Source organism: Acipenser ruthenus, chromosome 37, assembly GCF_902713425.1.
Source record: "Acipenser ruthenus chromosome 37, fAciRut3.2 maternal haplotype, whole genome shotgun sequence".
Lineage (NCBI taxonomy): Eukaryota > Metazoa > Chordata > Actinopteri > Acipenseriformes > Acipenseridae > Acipenser > Acipenser ruthenus.
Window position 1 is genome coordinate 9903888 of NC_081225.1, and position 19231 is coordinate 9923118.

Consider the following 19231-nt stretch of genomic DNA (forward strand, 5'->3'; position numbering starts at 1 on the left):
CAACCCCCCACAAGTCATTACAGAACACTTCACTGTTGTTCACCCTTTGTTAGCAAAGCCAAGCAGGTACCTTTATGATGTTAATATCCCCCGTTGCTTGCTGAAGTTCCTTGCACTGGTTAAACACTTAACTACAAGGAAACAGAACTGCAAACGCTTGCCGTGGGAGCAAATCAAAAATAAAATGTGTAACTAAATGCAGGGGACGTGTACAAAGTTGTAACCAGCTTTCTGCTCAATTTAAACCCATTGCAATTCAATTAAAATAAAAAACAAGGTTTAACCAGTATCTTTCTACACACGGAGGGCTTGCGGCAAGAACAATAGGTCTTTTTATCTTGGCTTTTTGATAAGACGTTTACGATTTTGAGTGCATTGCTTTACTGACCACTTTCCACACGGAGACCTGAATGCAGAGGGAGGGAAGGCAGTCACTGGAACAGCACAGTGCTCGTTGCAACAGCGGAATCACAACTACATTCTATAAACAGAATAACCGTGGGTCCAATTCTCACACTTAACTATTAATAAAATCCCGTTCCTTAGCAACAGTCCAGGAAAATGAAATGACTATCAAAACGCATTTATGACATTTCTAACAAAAACATTCTCTCAGTAACTCACAAGGTAAAGCTTTGTAAATTGAGGCCTACATCATTAAATATTTGTTCACTTGGTCTGACCTTTCTGGGGAACAAATTAAAAAAAAAAAAAACGTGGCTATTCTCTCATGAAGTTGTATTGTCAAGTTGTTTGTGTTTACATTTTCCTCCACCTTGGTAACAACAAAAAAATAATGAATGGGCCCAATATTTGCTTTTTTGGGGAATTCATGCAACATACAGAGAATGAGGAACAATATCTATTCCAGCGATAGCTTTCATCCTGGTCTCTAAGATACCTTTAGAATCTACTAAACCTAATTGATCATCTTTTAATGGAGTACCAAGTTCTGTAATTACTTGAGGAAAGACCGTCTCTCATAGCTTGCCTTATAAATAGAATGTGGCTTACTTCTACATTTGTGAAGTCTTTAGAAATGAGCTTAGGGGAGGCGACCCAAATACAACTTGAATATTATTATATAAAATATTCATGAAGACTGTTTTATGCAAAATTAAAAAATGACCCACATCTGTGGCATCCCATCCGTATTTAAAAATAAATACGAGGTCTTTCAAAAGTTTGACTAAAATAGTTTAACCCTTTTTACTTTTTAGGGTCAGTTTTAACCCTTTACACTAACTTGAGCAATTTTAGACGAATAAAAAGTTTAATACAGATGTTCACAACATTTAGAACAAAATTGATATTTATTGCCATACAATGCTGCTTCCACAGGTTATAGTATAGGCAGGTAGACGTTACATAAATACATCACGTGATATGCTTTTATAAAACATCTAGACACTGAAGGAAGAACACATGTATATCTTAAACCGATATACAAAGTTGCAGTAAAATACTTTGTATAAATATAATTCAGTAGCATCTCGGGTAGAGTCAGTGAGGTCCAATAAAAAGTGATTGTGGATCCCTGGAGCAGCTACCTACACAGTTCACATTCAAGTTCAGAGCCACATTGTGTTCATAAAGCAATGTGATCCAGCTATATCCTATATATAATGGATATATGTGAAGAACGCATGTCCTCCTTGGGCTCTATTCAGAAAGTTACGAGTATAATATTTAACTCTGGCTTTTTTTTTTTACAGTCTAGAACAGTTTTCATGAAAAAACAAAGTACTGTCTCTCGACTATGGAGCCACCTATATATTCAGCAGGGCTAAACAGATATATTTGTTGCTGGATATTAAAATATATTTTTTCTTATTAGTTTCCATGTCGCCCTTTACTAATTGAGGTATTTCAGTTTAACTGTTCATTTCATTATAATAATGCAGGACCTTTCTTCATAAGGCTGGTTAAAAAATAAAAAATCTCTTCTTTTAAAAAAAGCTACTGAACAAAACCAAGGCAGTATATTGCAAGACACAAAAAAATATAAAAATAACAGTTTTCCCCAGTCTTTTTATAGCGAGCTGCTTCATAGAAGTCCTTCATTACATATTTTATTCACAAGCTTACAGGATGATTTCTCTCGGCATCAAAATCCAGTAGAGGAGGATAGAGTTGGTTTGCTGTGGCAGGAAATCACACAGATTTCTCCTCCAAGTCTTAGGAGAAAAAAAAACAAAAAAAAACACGCAGTAGCTTCTGCGCTTGTCATCCAGAACCCCAGCTTAGTCAGTATCCCTCAGAGAGGTACTGCAGTGCGTGAAGAGGCTGTTCTGATTGGGTCATTCCATTTGAGCAACATCGTGTCTCAAAGCCACGTACGATTCCAGCACAATCCTGCTGCTTATTACAGTGTCCAAGCTCCTTCTCTGACACAAGCCAGAACTGGCTCTGCAGCCTTCAAGCTGGGGTGGGGGTGCATTCTCCTGCTAACACACACTCTGGTTCTGTCCCCTCTTCTTAAACAATGGGACAAACCTCCGCTTAGGATTGGCGGCTTCTGTGCTTCGTGCTTCTTGACTACAAAATAAAATTTAAAAAATGCATAAATACATTTGTACAGGACAACGAAAGCACATGTGTTTTATTGAAGCAGATTGCTGTACATGCCCAATTTATGCGTTATTATCATTAGTAATATTCAATAATCGATGTATTGGGTTTGGGTGAAACTATCTGTTTATGACATGTTTTTCAGCCATGCATGGCCAGTCAGTAACACGCTAAATAGCCTTGCTGCGTGCACAGGTTTGATTTTATAATTTGATTTCAAATGAGGTGCTTTTCATAGGGAAGTCTGCCACATTCCCGATGGAAGGTGCGCTCGCTGTCCCGGTTGGTCAGGTCTGTTCTTACCTGTGCAGGTGAGTGGAGGAGCTGGTTTCGGATTTCTCGGATCTTCTTTGCAGATGTTTTACAAAGTGCTTTATTTTCCCCCAATGCGTGTGCGCTGCCTGTGAAACACAGCACTGACTCGTCAACACTCGTACGCGACACAGAGCAGCATTTTAACACATTGAATAGAACAAACCATCGTAACTGAACATCTTGGAACTAGGCAAATTAACAATTGTCTGATTTAATTGATGACTTTAATAGACCACACATGCAGTTCATTTAAAAGAGAAAAGGAACAGATAGCCAAAAAGGAAAAGGAACACATTTTTTAGAAGTTGTTGTTAAATCATGCACAAAGTGGTGTAACATTTTCACACACGAGTGCCTATGGTTTCTACATCACACCCAGAGGTTTTCATGCACGTAGGTACAGCTATGGCCAAACGTTTAGCATCACCTAGAATTTTAGGATTTAGATCATTAAAAAAAAAAAACTATATAAAAACATAATTTAGATATTTTATTAACATTATGTAACCTAAGAAAATACAAAGTGATATTGCAAAAGCCTAGTCTACTGGAAGCCATAATAGTAGTACAATATTTCACGTTAGATTTCGAAATCACATTTTTCAATTTGTCGTCAGGTTTTTGTTAAGTATATGGAAACCTACAAAGTATGTAATTCAATATGTTAATGTAACATTGTTCAGCAGGTTTCATTTGACTTCATAAAGCAAAATGAGTTCATTCTATAGGGTGATGCAAAACTTTTGGCCCGAGCTGTACATAAAGGATCTAAAGGACAGGTGGAGGTGTTCTGATAAAGGTGATCAGTGCTGTATATCCTGCAGAAGGAATGAGACGTGTTCTTACCCTGGCTTGGGGGAGGGGTCTCTGGGTCTTTGGTAAAGTCTCCAGCAGGTTACCGGCGCTGATGAAATGGGGTGAAGGTAAATCCGATTCCCCTGGGGAAACAAGAAACAGCCGTGAATATTTTATAAGCCAATGCGAGGGCTCTTCACCCAACACCAGACCCAATTACTGAACAAACCCAGTTGGGTGAAGGTTGGCTGCTTGTGCATAAAATGATGGGTCAATGGTACTGGATACAGCGAGGCTTCCCTTCACACCTCTGCAAGAGAGACACAGCCTCAATCCTGACCTAACCCCCTGCCTGCCACTCAGTCCTGGGCCTCTACAAATACTGCCAAATCATGTGCCTTTTTCGACTTTTGGTCGATAAATGTGGTCTACTTGCAAGCCTTTGAGTGGGCAAAAAGAACAGCAAACAGCCAGTTGAGCTAGTCTGTGACTACATATAAAAACAAGCTCTACCAGAATATACAGGGCCAACTACATTAACTATACAGCTAAACTTTCTCTGAAGGGAACTTTACTCTCCAGTGCAGGGAAGTCCAATCCCATTCCCGAGGGCTATTCCACTCCAGGTTTAACAGGTAAAATGAGATCATGAATTACTTCAGGGTCTGGTCTTTCAATTGAAACAATTGAGAAGAGGGTGGGAACAAAGACCAGGAGTGGATGGGCCAACTTTGGCCACCCCTGCTGTAGTGCTTTTAGGAAATCGCCCTTTGACCAGGTTCTTACCGAGGGACTTGAAGTTGAGAAACGCCTGCGTATCCGAACGCGACCTCTTCCTGTAGTGGGTGGGGAGAAAGGAGTCCTGATGCTGGCATTGGCCGGCCAGATCCATGTGACTCCGTCGGGTCTCCTCCCGATCCTCGGCCGCCCCGCACAAACAGCGCCCATAAAACAGCTCCTCATCGGAGGCTCGGCCCCGGAGCCGGTTCTCAGCAGCCTCCTTCTGTCTCTGGAGAAGCTGGTTGGTCTTTTGCAGCCGGGCTACCTGCTCCAGCATCCTGCACACCTGCTCCAGGTAGCCCAATCCCTGGCTGGAGCCAAGCGGGACCGCGCCGCCCCTCGCTCCATCCACCTGGAAAATGAATACCAAGATTATTACGGATTTAACCAGGAGATTCACCCATTGGGACAGAGACCTCATTTACAGGCGGGTCCTGGAAAATAAGACAATTGCAATGTACAAACACAATAAAATGAAGCATTAAGACACCACATCAAAATCTAATATAACTTAGTAAAAATAAGTTCAAACAACATCACTGATTAGTTGAGATTTCTCTTTCAAATTAAAACGTACTAAAAATTGAATCTAAGGGTTTTGATAGTATTACCACAATGATACTACAGTATGCAGTGTGACCACAGACCGATATATTGGGCCCAAAGCTTCAAAGGAGATACCAGTGTACCAATGGAAATCCACTACTCAGAGACAGCCCATTGCTCATGAAGGAGAAATGGTGCGTGCGTGCATGTGTGTGCCATACCAGAAACCTGACTCCAGAGTCACCCAGGTATGCCGACAATGCAACTCATTACCTCCAGCAATCAAGAGCTGCAGGCGAGAGAACATCCTACTGTTTGAAGATTGAGAAAGCCACGCTCCCCCCCCCCTCCCTCCCCCTCACTTCTGCTTTCCTGTGTTGGTTTCACTAATTCCTCACCCCAGGAGCTCTGTGCTAATCCTGCGATATCCATTTCTTACATTCCAGACCTGACATCTACCTGGAGGAGCGGGTTTTGCGTGTCGGGGGTGGGGGTTGGGGGTCCTAAATAGAATTCTTTGTTAACCCTTTCCTCTCAATAACTACAATTACAAACACCCAATCCTGGGGGGGGCCTTTCTATATACATGTGGCATGTTCCACGACATGACTTTTGCTGTCTGACTGTCTGCCACGTACTTGCTTTGTAAAGCACAGCGAGATTTTTCAGTGAATATATAAAAACGGTATGCTTGCATCTTGAATACAGGGTGGTGAGGGTATGGCAGGCTACCTTGTCATGTGGTTGAGGCAGAATCACTTGGATCCTTTAAGACCTGGCTTGACAAAGTTGTGACATCAATCAGCTACTAGGAAATGGAAGAGCTTAGACGGGACGAATGGCCTTGTCTCGTTTGATTATTATTAATAATGATATTAGCTTTTAAAGTTAATGGAAAACCAACATCACAGTGCTTAAAAAAGCACCCATTTAGTCTCAGTCTATAATAGCTTATCTTAAGTCCAGGTACTGTGACTGTCTGTAATATACACCTGAACTGCTGGGACAGCAGTATAAATTGTACTGCTTACCACCTTGATCTATTCCAGCTGTGTATTTTGGATAAATTGAAAATCACCATTGCTGAAAATATCACAGCAATAGCACCAAAGAAATTATTCAGACAGTGTCAGTATCCAAAGTGCTACTGTGTACCACATATATAATTAAGCACACATGTCAATTGGATAACTTTTTAGAAGGTATGTTTTAGGAGTTGAAAAGGGGTAAATAATGTGTACAGTGCGTCAAAATGGTAGGACACGATAACACCAAAATATGAGGAAACTTTTTTCTTTTTTAAGAATGCAGTATGTATCACTCTGCCATACAGCAAGCCTATCCCAAACACCAACCCAAACAGTACAGGTTTCTGAAGAGTTCAATAAAGGAAACCAAATAAAACCCTTACCACATCTCCTCTCCAAAGCGCATCAAAGCACTCGTCCAGCGTCTCACAGCTCTGGGACCTCATTCGGATGGACCTCTTCCCTGATCTTCTGGACGCTCTTTTCTCCCACTCGTTGGAGGCAGCTGTCTGAATGCTGTCTGTATCCCCAGCTTCTGCCTCCAACTCTGAGGCTCCTCTTAATGAGGGTGCTGGAGAGGACTCCCACCTCGACTCTGTCCTGAGAAGCAACTGCTCCAGCTTCTTGCTGGTGGACCAGCTGCTTGGCAGGGTCTTCCCAGTCTCCGGGAGCTCGCTGTTGGATCGCCGGGACAGTGCAGGGGAGGAAGGGGAGGAAGGGGAGGAAGGGGAAGAATCCTCTTTCTCGGTCCCCAGTCTCAGGTCAGATACGCTGGGAGCCAGGGAGCTCTCTGAGCCACCCATGGACAAGCTGTGCACAGATCCCAAAGGGGTGGAAGGGGAATTATCACTGCTCGCCAGCTCCATTCCCGAATCCTCAGACTCCGATTTGAGGATCCCCACCGGCGTGCTGCCAGAGATGCTGCCTTTCACTCGGATCATCCGTCTCCTGAAATCCGGGCTTCCCTGTTCTCTGTGATCCGGAAAGGAAAACTCCTGGTCCCAGGAATCCGAGAGGGTTCCAAAGCTCTGGTACAGGTTCATCTTGGTGAGGACGACGGAGTTGCCTGGGGACTGTCTTTCTGTGGGTAGTAAAGGGAAGGGAATTGAAGACACAGCTAGGAGACCTGACTCTTACACACTGACACAGTGCACCTGCACTGCATGTGAACTACAGAAACGTGTCGTCAAGGAAGGGTTATAAAGCCTGAAGGGAACACGCCCACAAATCAAGAGGCTGTCACCGGGAAACTATTTTCAGGCTAGGAGGCTCAGCTATCTCAAAGATTAGTTTCCAGATTCATTAACCAACCAACCAGCCACATCCACTTCAATGAGAAGACTGATAAGCCACACTGCACTGCAGGAGAGCTTCTAATGGGATGTTTCTGGTAGACACCCTGGGCATTGCAGCCAAACCTGTCTCTATAAAACAAAGGCATTTATTCATCATGAATTTTGTAGAAAAATCAGGTTTGACCTAAAGTTGCCCCCCCCCCCCCCCCATCTCAGAACTAGTTCAACAGATGACTGCTGTTAAACTTACCAGCCCAAACTGCTTCTCAATACAGCCTTGGTTGTATCTTGCTTTCTACTAAAGTTTCTGGTTGTTAATCATTCACTCAAGCTACTGTGCTTACCACATGGTCACTTTGGAATTTGGAACCCATGGAACACTAGTCAAAAGTAGTCACTTCCCTAGGATGGAATGGGTTGGGTTCTAAAGTCCAAACCATGCTTTTATTGAGCCCTTGGTAGCATTAGGTTTCACAGAGCAAAGTGTTGAACTTACTCGCTTTGTGCCTACAGGGTCAACACAATCATTCATACCAGCAATTCTTTATGGATTAGTATGTGATTGAGCAAGTGTTCAGCTGATTCATCGATAAGTCAGCAACCTCATACCTACTCTAATGATCAGTCAGAGTTAGAGAAAGCAGCAATTTTCATTAAGACTGAGCAGTCCTGTTTCTTAACAGGAACACAATGGAAAAAATGGACACCAAGCTGCAGGGCTGGTTTTTGTAAAGGCGTTTGTTGTTGCTGAAAATGAAGCCACCCGTTTAATTGTTGAAAGGATTCTTTTTATGCTTTTACCAACACATTGTTTAGAGGCATGCCTGTGCGGCACCTTCACTCGCACAGCTAGAAATAGGAAGAATCGCACAGAAGAAAACAATGCAGATGCATCAGCCCCTGAAGCTGTGGCGAGCCCCTTACCCGAGACACTGGGAGGGGTCAGGAAGGGCTCCAGCAGCACCGAACAGCTTCAAAAGAAACGCCTTCAACAAATCAAGGGGAGAGCAGATTGATCCAGGCTTCCAATGCATTCCCACAGAAGCAGAGTTTAAATGGACTTATCAGAGCACCAATTAAATCAGTCTTACTGCACAATATGAAATAGTAGAACAAAGAAATTTGGTTCGGTACATGCATTCAACATTTAACCGATTAAAAAAGGTGTAGAAAGCCCTGTAAAAACCTATGCGAATTTCCTAGCAAACAAATTCTGAACAATGCGTGAGCCCCATGTGATCGTCATGTGATCATTTGTTTGTTTTTTTAGAGTATTTGATCCTGGAGATGTCTTGCAGTGACTGAACACCGACTCTGGAGGTAAAAGGTACTGCACACCTGACACTTTCCATTACAAACATGCTTGAATTCCGAAATGAATTTGCCTAAAACAGTAATGTTTCTGCAGTTAAACTGCCATCAAACAATCCTGTTCTCTCCCAGCTAATCCACAAAGATCACCCTAAATAGCCAGTCCCCTGCCTGGTCTGAAAGAGTCCCCCCGCACCCCCATCCCCCGGACATTAAGAGCCTGGGAGAATTCTGCTTTGGAGACAGACCACCTCAGCGGTCAGGATTAGAGTGAATGTCTGGATATTTCAAACAAGCAACCAGCGCATTCAACCAAATGCACATTCACTCCGTCTCACACCTCATGTAATCCGACATGAGCTATTGTTGCAAATTAGCTCTTGTATCTGCAGCAGATTATACCTTAAAAACAGTCCCAGATTTCCACTGCTGTCTAGCTGGATCAAATACAGCACCTTACCAGTCAGCAAATTCAATATTCAATGCGCTACAAAAATATATTCAGACACCTTGCATACCCTCCAACATCTGACACATGAAAATAGGTATAATATATTGCTGATATTATTATTATTATTATTATTATTATTATTAAGCTATAGGCAGGAATGTAGTCTTAAATATTTTTTCACAACTGATCAGTGTTTTCCAGCCCATTTAAAAATAAAAAGAATATTCAAAAAACGAATTTAAATTTTGAATTGGAAAAACAATGTCATATCATTAATTTAATACTTTGAACACTATGAAAATAATGAACTTAGACACAGTTTCTACCCAGCCACCTCTCTCAAGAATGAGGAAATTCTTGATTTGATCAGGTTACAGAAACACAATGACGTGACAGGCTAGTCATGATTTCATCTACACAGGAATCCACCTGCGCATTAACCCCTGTGTATTACAAATATTTCAAATTTCATCAGAACCTGAATTGAACAAATCACACAGATTCCTTCCGTCTTTCCAGTAAGGGCTCAGTGTAAAAGCAATGGTTAAAAAACACATTGAGATGGACTGCACAGATTAATCCCATTCTTCAGGATCTGCATCAGTCTTTTTGAGAAAGCCACAAAGCCATTTCAGTGACTATGAATCAGATTTTTGGATTGAGATCATGCAAACTACTTTCCCCACAGTGTGCAATGTTGAATGGTCATCACTCATTACATGGGATATAAGGGTGGAGGTGATATTAGCTAGACTCTCGGAATTTAAATGGAATGTTGGCAACAAAAGGATTCCATTAACATTCCCGGCTGTGTGTTCCGTAAATTCTACAGGTCTTGAATGTGCAGTTTTGAAAGAAACACATATTAAGAGACATGTAATTATATTTTAAAACATTACAGCTGCAACTTGATTAAAGAAATCTGTTTGCAAGCCATGCTTTTAGATGGTGATGCACTTCCTTTGTCATTTTACCTGGAGGGTGAAATTGTCCCCACCCCTTCAAGGGCTTCTTTCCTGTTATTAACAAACCAGCTGCTTCCCCTTATTGACTGACATGCTTTGGATGAGACGTAACATCTAGGTTCTATGTGGAAGTGACTCTGCAGAAGCAGTTATGATGGATGCATAGTTCACCCCTTAGTCTATGTAATAATAATAAATATATTTATATAGCACCTTTCATAATGGACCGCCATCGCAAAGCGCTTTACAGAGGTAGGCTGTGAACTGTGCATTATATGCAGAGTCACTTACAATAGGACACGGATTTAACATCTCATCCGCAGGACGGAGCACAAGGAGGTGAAGTGACTCTCAGGGTCACACACATTCAGTGGCAGAGGTGGGATTTGAACCCGGGACCTTCTGGTTACAAGCCCTTGACTTTAACTACTGGACCACACTGCTTTGGATAAAAGTGTCTGCTAAATAACCTATCATTATCATCATCATCATCATCATCATTAACTACTGAGAAATTGGAAGCTGAGAATTCTCTTTAACCTACAACTGTACATCATGTGTTTGACTCAAGTTAAAAACGGGTAAGAGGTAGGAGCAATCGCTTCATTACAGTGGAAATACCAAAAGTAGGTCTGCAGAAATAGGCCGCTAGGTGGTCAGATCGGATGCAAAATACAAATCTCATTAAATCACTTCAGCGAGCAATATTTACCGCAGCAGCACGACACATTCTTTTTAACGGTGACTCACTGAGACATATTTACTTGGTGTGACATTAAACCGCAGGTCTATCCTGTCTGATAATATCAGTACATTTGGGAACGTACAGTACACTAAACCCTCGGTATCATCTCACTTCTAGCTACGGATTCAACGTGCAAACTGGTACCCTACCCCGGATAACGCAACACACACCCGGCCAGGGGTCCCTAGAAATAGCGGTACTGTACCCAGTGTGTGGCAACTACAGGATTTCCAGAGTGAAAAACTTGGCTGGTCGCACGTCCAAGATGAAATTAAATATACAAATTATATATTATATATATATAAACACAACAACAAAAACATAGCCATGGTCTAGAATAAATTAAACAGAATGTTGTTATTAAACATAAAAATATGAATTAAACACGTGATCCATATATTTCTTTATTTTTGTATAGTAAACTGCTGTGCTGTCAACCTTCTGAGCACACGGCTACAGTTTTGTAAAATAAATAAATAAATACGATTAATTAATAAATAATTGTGTATACATAACAGCAAAATCGGGACGATTTAACAACTTTCTGACTGACAAAAAAAAGCTGAAAACTGGGACAATCAGTTTTCCTGGCGCGTCTGGTAAGCCTAGCCAAGTACTTATATTCAAATGGATTATTAATAATCTTATTGTAAATCTTATGAATAAGTATAATATAACGAACTATGAAAGTGACCGCGTTTTGTGCACAGACAAGAAATGCGCACAGCACGATTCGTGGTTAAACAAACAAACACAAAATGAACCCACCTTTCCAGCGTTTTAACCACATAGCGAGGTTCCTCTGTGTTCTTATCATCGTCTTCTGCTGAAAAGTGGGTCCCACCACTCCAAATAAACACAGCACAAAATCCAAATGCGCTCCTTTAAAATCGCTCCTCTCCCGAGATCAATGTTATCATTTGCACACTTTATTTAGACTCTCAAAATGTAAATGCAATTGTTGCAAATTGACACGAGCGAGTCACCAAAACAGAAAACTATGTATCGTACTTGCATTTAGCGTCTTCTGCATAAGCCGTGTCAAATTATTAAATCACTGTGCGGACAATTCTTCAGGCTAGTTCAAATACGTCTCCACTCTTAAATTAGCAGCGGCGGACAGTGCTGCCCATTTCTGTTGGAATGTGAGAATCCTGCGGGGTTTGAGGAGTGTATTTGGGATGGCACTGTGCAGGGGTCGCCGGGAGGGGTGTGGTCTGGTGCGGGACAGTGGACAGGCGAAAAGGGGTGGGGGCGAGAATGCGGACAATAATTACTTTTACGTGCTGGCGAGATAAGGCGGCGAATGTGTTACTAGGATGACTTCATTTATTGACAGTCGTGCGCGTAGCTCACCAGATAACCCACCCGATTTCATTTACACTTAATCAAAACCCTTCGAAATAAATCAAAAGAAAATTACCACAAAATAGTGCCGCGCAAACATTGGGCCAGGTAATTATCGGTGTAAAACTCGAGCACACAGGATAATAACATTTACAGGGCTTCGAAGATAACATTCACGCTGGCTTTGCATGATGGCAGCAAATTAAAGTGCAAATTATCGGCTGTTAGGGGTTAGACCATGCAGTTCAAATGCTGGTTTCATTTGCGTGGCTGTAATAATTGTTGGAAAATAAAGTTAAATAATTGGCGAAAGTAGGTATAGAATCTAGAACCCCAAACACCTTTGTCTAGAACAGGGGTCTCCAACCATGGTCCTGGACAGCCCCTCTCCAGCAGGTTTTATAGATGCCTTTACATCATCAGTGGCTAAAGATCTGGAACTCCTGTTAATCTTGATTAATTAAGCCAATAATTCAATTAACTAACTGAGGGATTGGTTGAAATGAAAAACCAGCAGCTCCAGTAGCTCTCCAGGACCAGGGTCGGAGAGACCCTTTGGTATTTCACATTGAACCCAGTGGAAACACGCCTTCTCCCCACCCCAACCATAGCAGGGCACAAGCAGTTACAAACTGTAGTTATCATGATGTAATTACCCACATTGATGCGAGAAGGGGGGAGTTAATGACCCGCTTAGAATCACACCCTTAGTTAAATCTGTTTGAAGAATGCAATACAGTGCTTCAAGAAAGAACAATCTGAATCAAACATCAACAACTGCAAAATATTCAAAACGGTCAATCGGTCAAGGACCTTCACAAAGTAAAAAAAAAAAAAAAGTTCAACAAAGTGCTCCATCCATAACATGAACAGTCAATACTGCTAAATTTAGATACACAGTAGTAAAATACATTTCAATGTGAATGTACTAGGTAGCCCATTCCACACCCTCACCACTCCCTGTGTTAAGATGGTCTCCTATTCTCTGTCCCAAATCACCACTTCATTTCTAAATGACTTTGTGTATTGCGAGGAATGTATTTAACTGGTTCTTCTTGCACCTCTGTAGATTTTTCATTCTTTTTTCATTCTTTAATCATAGTTTATATATAACAGTTACACAAGCCAAAGGAAACCAGAATATAATCATTTAAGCGCTTTCTATAATTAGCTCTTTACTGAAGTGAAAATGGCACTCCTTTCTTATCTGGTTTGAAGCCCAGTCACTAAGCCAATTAAGCTGACCACCTTCCTCATAGCATTTTAAATGAGATCATTGAATCTGTGTTAAAAGCAAGGCAGGGGGCCTTCTGAATCATGTGTGCCTTGAAGCTGCACCTTGAAGAAGAAAACTAGCCAAACCACAATGAGGTCAGCTGCTGGTTCCACCTGCATACAAGGAACTCATTTTAAATCAATAGAACGTTGCAATTAAATTAGCAGTTGGGTTAATCCTAGGTTTGGGAGTCAAGCAGCTCCTTACTTTTGATCCCAGGAAAAATCTTACGAGTCTGAAGCAAGCCGCCCGAAGGTAGGTGCAGCAGCACATTAGCATCTGAAAGGGGGCTGTCGGACAAGGTCCCTAAATAGCACCTTGCCTTGATCAGGAATGCTATTCATCGCCAGCACTGCATGGGAAACCTTGAGGCCAAGCCTTTTAATGGATTTGTAGACTTAGTGTAAACCTGGACAAATACACTATGGTATTTTATCAACGTTTGCAGAGACAGTGTCTATAGTTTTTTGGGGAGGGGGGATGACGCTGATTTTCTGGGGTCATAAAGCCCATAACATTCCACAAGGTGTAATGCGTACAAATACTTCATTAAAATGAATTTGTGGACCCCTGCACGCCCCTGCCGCGCTAAAAACTCTTTTACCAATCCTGTTTTTTTTTTAAAAGGCTTTGTGATTTCTTTGTCATTTTTGGATTCATAATTATTTATTTTCTGTAGAAGGAGCGGTCATATCTCACAATGAGTTTTCGTTCGTGTGTATTATATAAGCATTTGTTTAACATTCATACAAGTGCACCTGAATACAAAAAGAGAGAGAGAGATTTGTAATACCTGATGAGATGGAATGCAAGCTGTTCCCCTGCGCACAAAATGCCTAACCTCCTTATGCTGCATGCACAGCGGGACCGGTTGATATCTGGGGGGGGGGGCGTTTGGGTGTAGGGTGATGCAGATTTAAAGCTTCAAGAAAAACAAAGGCAGTTTTAAGAGCCCAGGTCCCAGGAGAAGGTTTCCACACACCGCGTGTAAAAACTAGGTTTAGTGACATCGCCATGACCTTTGAAATGCGTCCATGGAGTCAATAACAGAGGCTTTCATTCAGGGAGATGGGTCGCCCTCTGGGAGCAGCATTTCATTTACAAATCTAGACCCCCCCCCCCCCCCCCCCCCTCCTGGCTCTGCTGCCAGTGCAATAGCCTGGTCTGATGGGACACTTCCAGTTTCTAGATACAGATAAAAGGCCATCAGTCAGCTGCACGCCATTGTTCTTTCAGAGCCATTCTCCTTTCTCATGGCGGATACGCTCATCCTGAGAGAAAGGGTGGTCCCTCCAGCCAGGGGCAGACTAGAGGCATGGAAAATGACCTGTCCCCTCACCTCTGAGAGAATATGTATGTACAGCTGTGGCCAAATGTTTTGCATCATCATATAACTAATTCTGCTTGATAAATGCGAATGAAACCTGCTGAATAATGCTAACATATTGAACTACACACCGCTTTGTAATTTGGTAAACAGAAAAACAATTGAAAAATGTGACGTTTCGAAATCTAATCATACTGTACTACTATTATGGCTTCTGTTTTTGCGATATCGTGTTGTAGTTTCTTTGATTACAGGGTGTTAAATAAAATATATAAATTATATGTTCGTATAGGGACTTGAAAACAAATTTCTAGGTGATGCAAAAATCTCATATTTTATTTTTTTTAGTATAATTTACGCTTACTGCAAACGATACTGTATTTAAATATAGTTTTTGCATTGTAACTCTGTACTGCCCTGCGACGCCTGTAAGTCAGCTTGGATAAAGGCGTCTGCCAAATAAACTAATAATAATACTCAAGCAAAGGCAGATTTAGAGAAACAATGTTCATTCAACGAGGAAGCCACAGAACCACTCATAATGACTAGACACACCATAGTAAGTGACCTTAAAAAAAAAAATTATAAATTGTAACGCTATAGTAAAGAGCCCGCCTCCAAATCTCACCTCACCTGGCATGCTGAAAGGTGAGTCCAGATCACGTTCCTCTGGTCACGTATCATCACGCCTCACCTGAGCACACCTCATGAATGCTTTTAAAAGTAAGCGAGGATAATGAGAAATTACCAAGCGCATACATGCCAACGTCTTCGTTTGAAGGTTACTCAATAGAGTCTTTGATGTGAATTATTTGTTAAAAAAAAAAAAAAAAAAATCAATTGACATCGATTTTTTCTGTTGTAGGTCGAGAAATAGTTGCTAAAATGGTGCTAATTTGTTGCTGAATTTTGTAACAGTTAACGAGGTTTGGTAAACATTTTGTGAAAAGAGTGACAATTAGCACTTTGCTTAAAAAAAAGTGTTACAGCTTACTCAATCAAACTTTAAATAACGGCCGCAAATTTGAATCCGTTCCAACGCACAAGCTGGTTACTGCTGTGGTGTTCCACTTGAATTCTTTATGAATTTGTGGTAACTTTTGTTTTAAATTATTTTCAGCACAGACACACACAAAATAACAACAGCATTAATATCGAACCGTGTGTCGGGCTTGCATTATTTGTTCTTATGTATTTACACACCAGGTTGTGACGGCCGTGTTTTATTACAAGTGACAAACTCCCTTTCTAACTTTTAACGAGTACAACAAACAACGACTGCGATTATAAACTCTCGTTTTCAAAACAAACACAACGGCCAATAAAGCGGAATACAACTTTGCGGACCGCGGTATTGTTCCTTCCTCGACAGCGCAGAACGCGTAGCTATCCATTAGGCGTTTTGGATTCAAATGCTTCGAATTCAAACAAGGGAACCCAGGCATGCGCATTTGAAAGCAGCACCGCTGTTTATTCTCTTGTCTTGTGCATCCTCGCAGACTTCTGCAGTAGTTTCGGTTCAAGCATGCAGCCCCGGGCGTCGTCAGACGCGTGCAATTTGAAATGTCCTGAAACATTCGCTGTAACCCTCAGGATTGATAAGTCGACTCAGTAATAAAACGTTGTGGTCTCATCATGGTCCTGTGTTAAACAATGTCTATTACATGTTTATTATTCCACTGTATTTATCAACCGTAGTCCGCGTTCACTCCATATTTGGACACATATTTGAATGTTAAATGTAAATTATTATTTATTATTATATTGAATTAACACTGGCTGCGCATGTGTGTTACAGTGTAATAGGCTCCCGTGACAGTCTTTTACAGGGATCTGACAAAAACTGCACGCACCTACCATAGCACTGTCAATAAGGTGACAGGTAATACCCGACTAATGATAATGTCTTAATATATAACTTGTGGAACTGTTGAATACTGCAATCAATAAAATGAACTGTGTTCAATTCTTAATTACTGTGTGGACATGAATCCTTATACAATTATAAACCACAGCGTTAGTGGAAGCAGAGGGTCTGAAAGATTCTGAACGTTCAAGGAAGCTTTGGGGTCAACATTTTAACCAATGTAGCTCTTATGAAGCACAGCACATGCTGGTGCTGTGAATGGAGTGGTGGCTAGGGGGAGGGAAAGATACCTTCCTTACCAGTCTACCCCTCCCTGGCTGCTACAGAATGACAGCTAATCCTGAGACTGCCCATCCTAGCTCCGTGTAGCTCCTGGGATCTGATGACTAGGTTAGCATCAAAGGTGTTAGCGCTGCTGGTGCTGTGAGTATCTCAGGGTTAGTGGTCTCTCTATGGTTTTGCTGTAGGGTTCATGGTGGGATCAGGTACACACACCCTTCCACAGAAACTCCAGCAGAGAGGGTGAGGGGACAACCCATACAGAACACAATGGAGCTCTGAATGCTGAAACAATACACCTACCTACTGCTAGACCAAGCATGCATGCCAAGTCTCTGGCATTTCACAGGAGGACTAATTTGCATCAATCCTGCAACTAGTAAAGGACAAGGGTTCATAAGACGGGAGCTTTGTCTACAAGCGATGGACAAAAATTGTTAACACTTTCCGTTAAGTGTCTCTGATTTACTGTGTATTTACATTGCACTTAGTAAATCTGTGTGTCCTTACACATAATTACAAGGCATCGTTACAATTTACTTCATGTGTAAATGGTTTTGCATGCTATAACCCTATCCCTAACCCCCAGCTGTAACTGCAAACTGTGATCCATTTCTTCTGGTTTTGTTATTGGGGGTTTAATCAATGCTTCAATATCGAGCAGGCATTGCTTTAATACAGAACTGAAGGCTGCTGAAGTGGTTTGATCCTGGGATATTGGTGGGAATGCTCTGAAACCGCTCCGGATCCCTGGCTAGAACGGTCATTACAGTTATTACCAGGAAGATACAGAACAGGCATTTTATTTCAAATAGTTCTTTTGAAAAGAAGCTGGGTGCTGAGACTCAGATCTCATAGATTGGTGGTTAAGCGGTCAAACCGGACGTATAATCAACAGGTCAACCCACTCAAGATCGTTCACACTGTAAATGAGATTCTGGCAGCAATACGCAGGGAATCTCTTTGGAAGAATGTTCTTCCAGGACAAGGCAAAGCGATCGCATATCGCTGAGGGCTGATTTAAATGCCAATAGGCTTGGTGATAAACGGCTCAATATAAAATGGCTATCTTTGAATTGTGTGTTCCGGCTGCTGTTCGCACAGACGTGTCGAGATTGCAGAGGCGTGAAGGGAAGCCCGTTGTTAACTTGTCATACAGCAGCGTTCAAAGGATTGGAAGCAACGAATGATCTGCAGCAAGACTAGGGGATTGTATGCCCATTTGTGGTTCCTCAAATATGATCCACTTACTGCAATGCAGAATGGCTGGGTATGGCATTTTCTCTTCATTTCACCCTCAAAAATACATTTTTGGTTAAGGACTGCCAGGGACAACACTACTGACTTGGACCTTATAGAAGTTTCTTTTCCATGTTTGTACGATGCATCTACCATAGTTTGCTAAGTTTTTTTTAAGATGCTTTACCATACCTCCATGTGCTTTACAATGCTCACCTATGCTTTACTGTGCTTTCACTAGGCTTTATTACACGTTGCATTGCTTTTAGTACAGGAAACTTTGATAAGGGAGGAAACAACATACCCACCATTCCAAAGCCCTCACACAAACAAAGAGAAGCACTGTCCTGTATTTCGGCTGTTTCCCACAGTCACACACACATTCTACAGACCTTAACACGCAGACAGCACGTCTGCAAGTAACTGCAATTAAATGGGTGCAAAAACAATGATTCTACTCCCCTTTAAGGTGTTATTTGTCAAGATATTTGTTTTGTGTTCATTCGCTCATGGCTGATACTGATTTCAGGAACCAGGGGACCTTTGAAAACACACACACACCAGTGCTTTTGGAAAGTTCTGTATATGATTTGTTAACATTTAGCCTTTTGATATTATGAGCCAATACTGTGCGACTAAAACAATCTCAACCTTTATATTTGCCAACATCCATCTATCTGTCTATCTATAAATCTAAGTTTGAAAACTTTTTTTTCTAAGTTTTCTTTTTTTTTTGTATGCACACAAAAGGTTTAAATTATTTAAAACTTTAGTTCTTCAGCTGTGTGTCTGTCTGTCTGTCTGTCTGTCTGTCTGTCTGCGTGTCTGTCTGTCTGTGTGTTTGTCTATCTGTCTGTGTGTCTGACTGTCTGTCTGCGTGTCTGTCTGTCTGTCTGTCTGTGTGTGTGTCTGTCTGTCTGTGTGTCTGTCTGTCTGTGTGAGTGTCTGTCTGTGTGTTTGTCTATCTGTCTGTGTGTCTGTCTGTCTGTCGGTGTGTCTGTCTGTGTCTGTCTGTGTGTCTGTCTATCTGTCTGTGTGTGTCTGTCTCTCTGTCTGTCTGTCTCTGTGTCTGTCAGTCTGTCTATCTGTGTGTG

At 41.6% G+C, this 19231-nt stretch overlaps 1 protein-coding gene across 1 annotated transcript; it reads right to left on the bottom strand.

Moving 5' to 3' along the window:
* Nucleotides 1-1294: 1294 nt before the first annotated feature.
* Nucleotides 1295-12141, bottom strand: LOC117968924 (uncharacterized). The gene is made up of 6 exons (XM_059008710.1): nucleotides 11571-12141; nucleotides 6419-7116; nucleotides 4468-4813; nucleotides 3733-3824; nucleotides 2875-2972; nucleotides 1295-2538 (listed from the first exon to the last, which is right to left on the bottom strand). The coding sequence occupies exons 1-6, from the start codon at nucleotides 11617-11619 to the stop codon at nucleotides 2448-2450; spliced, it is 1374 nt and encodes a 457-aa protein (XP_058864693.1). The 5' UTR covers nucleotides 11620-12141; the 3' UTR covers nucleotides 1295-2447.
* Between the last annotated feature and the right edge of the window lie 7090 nt (nucleotides 12142-19231).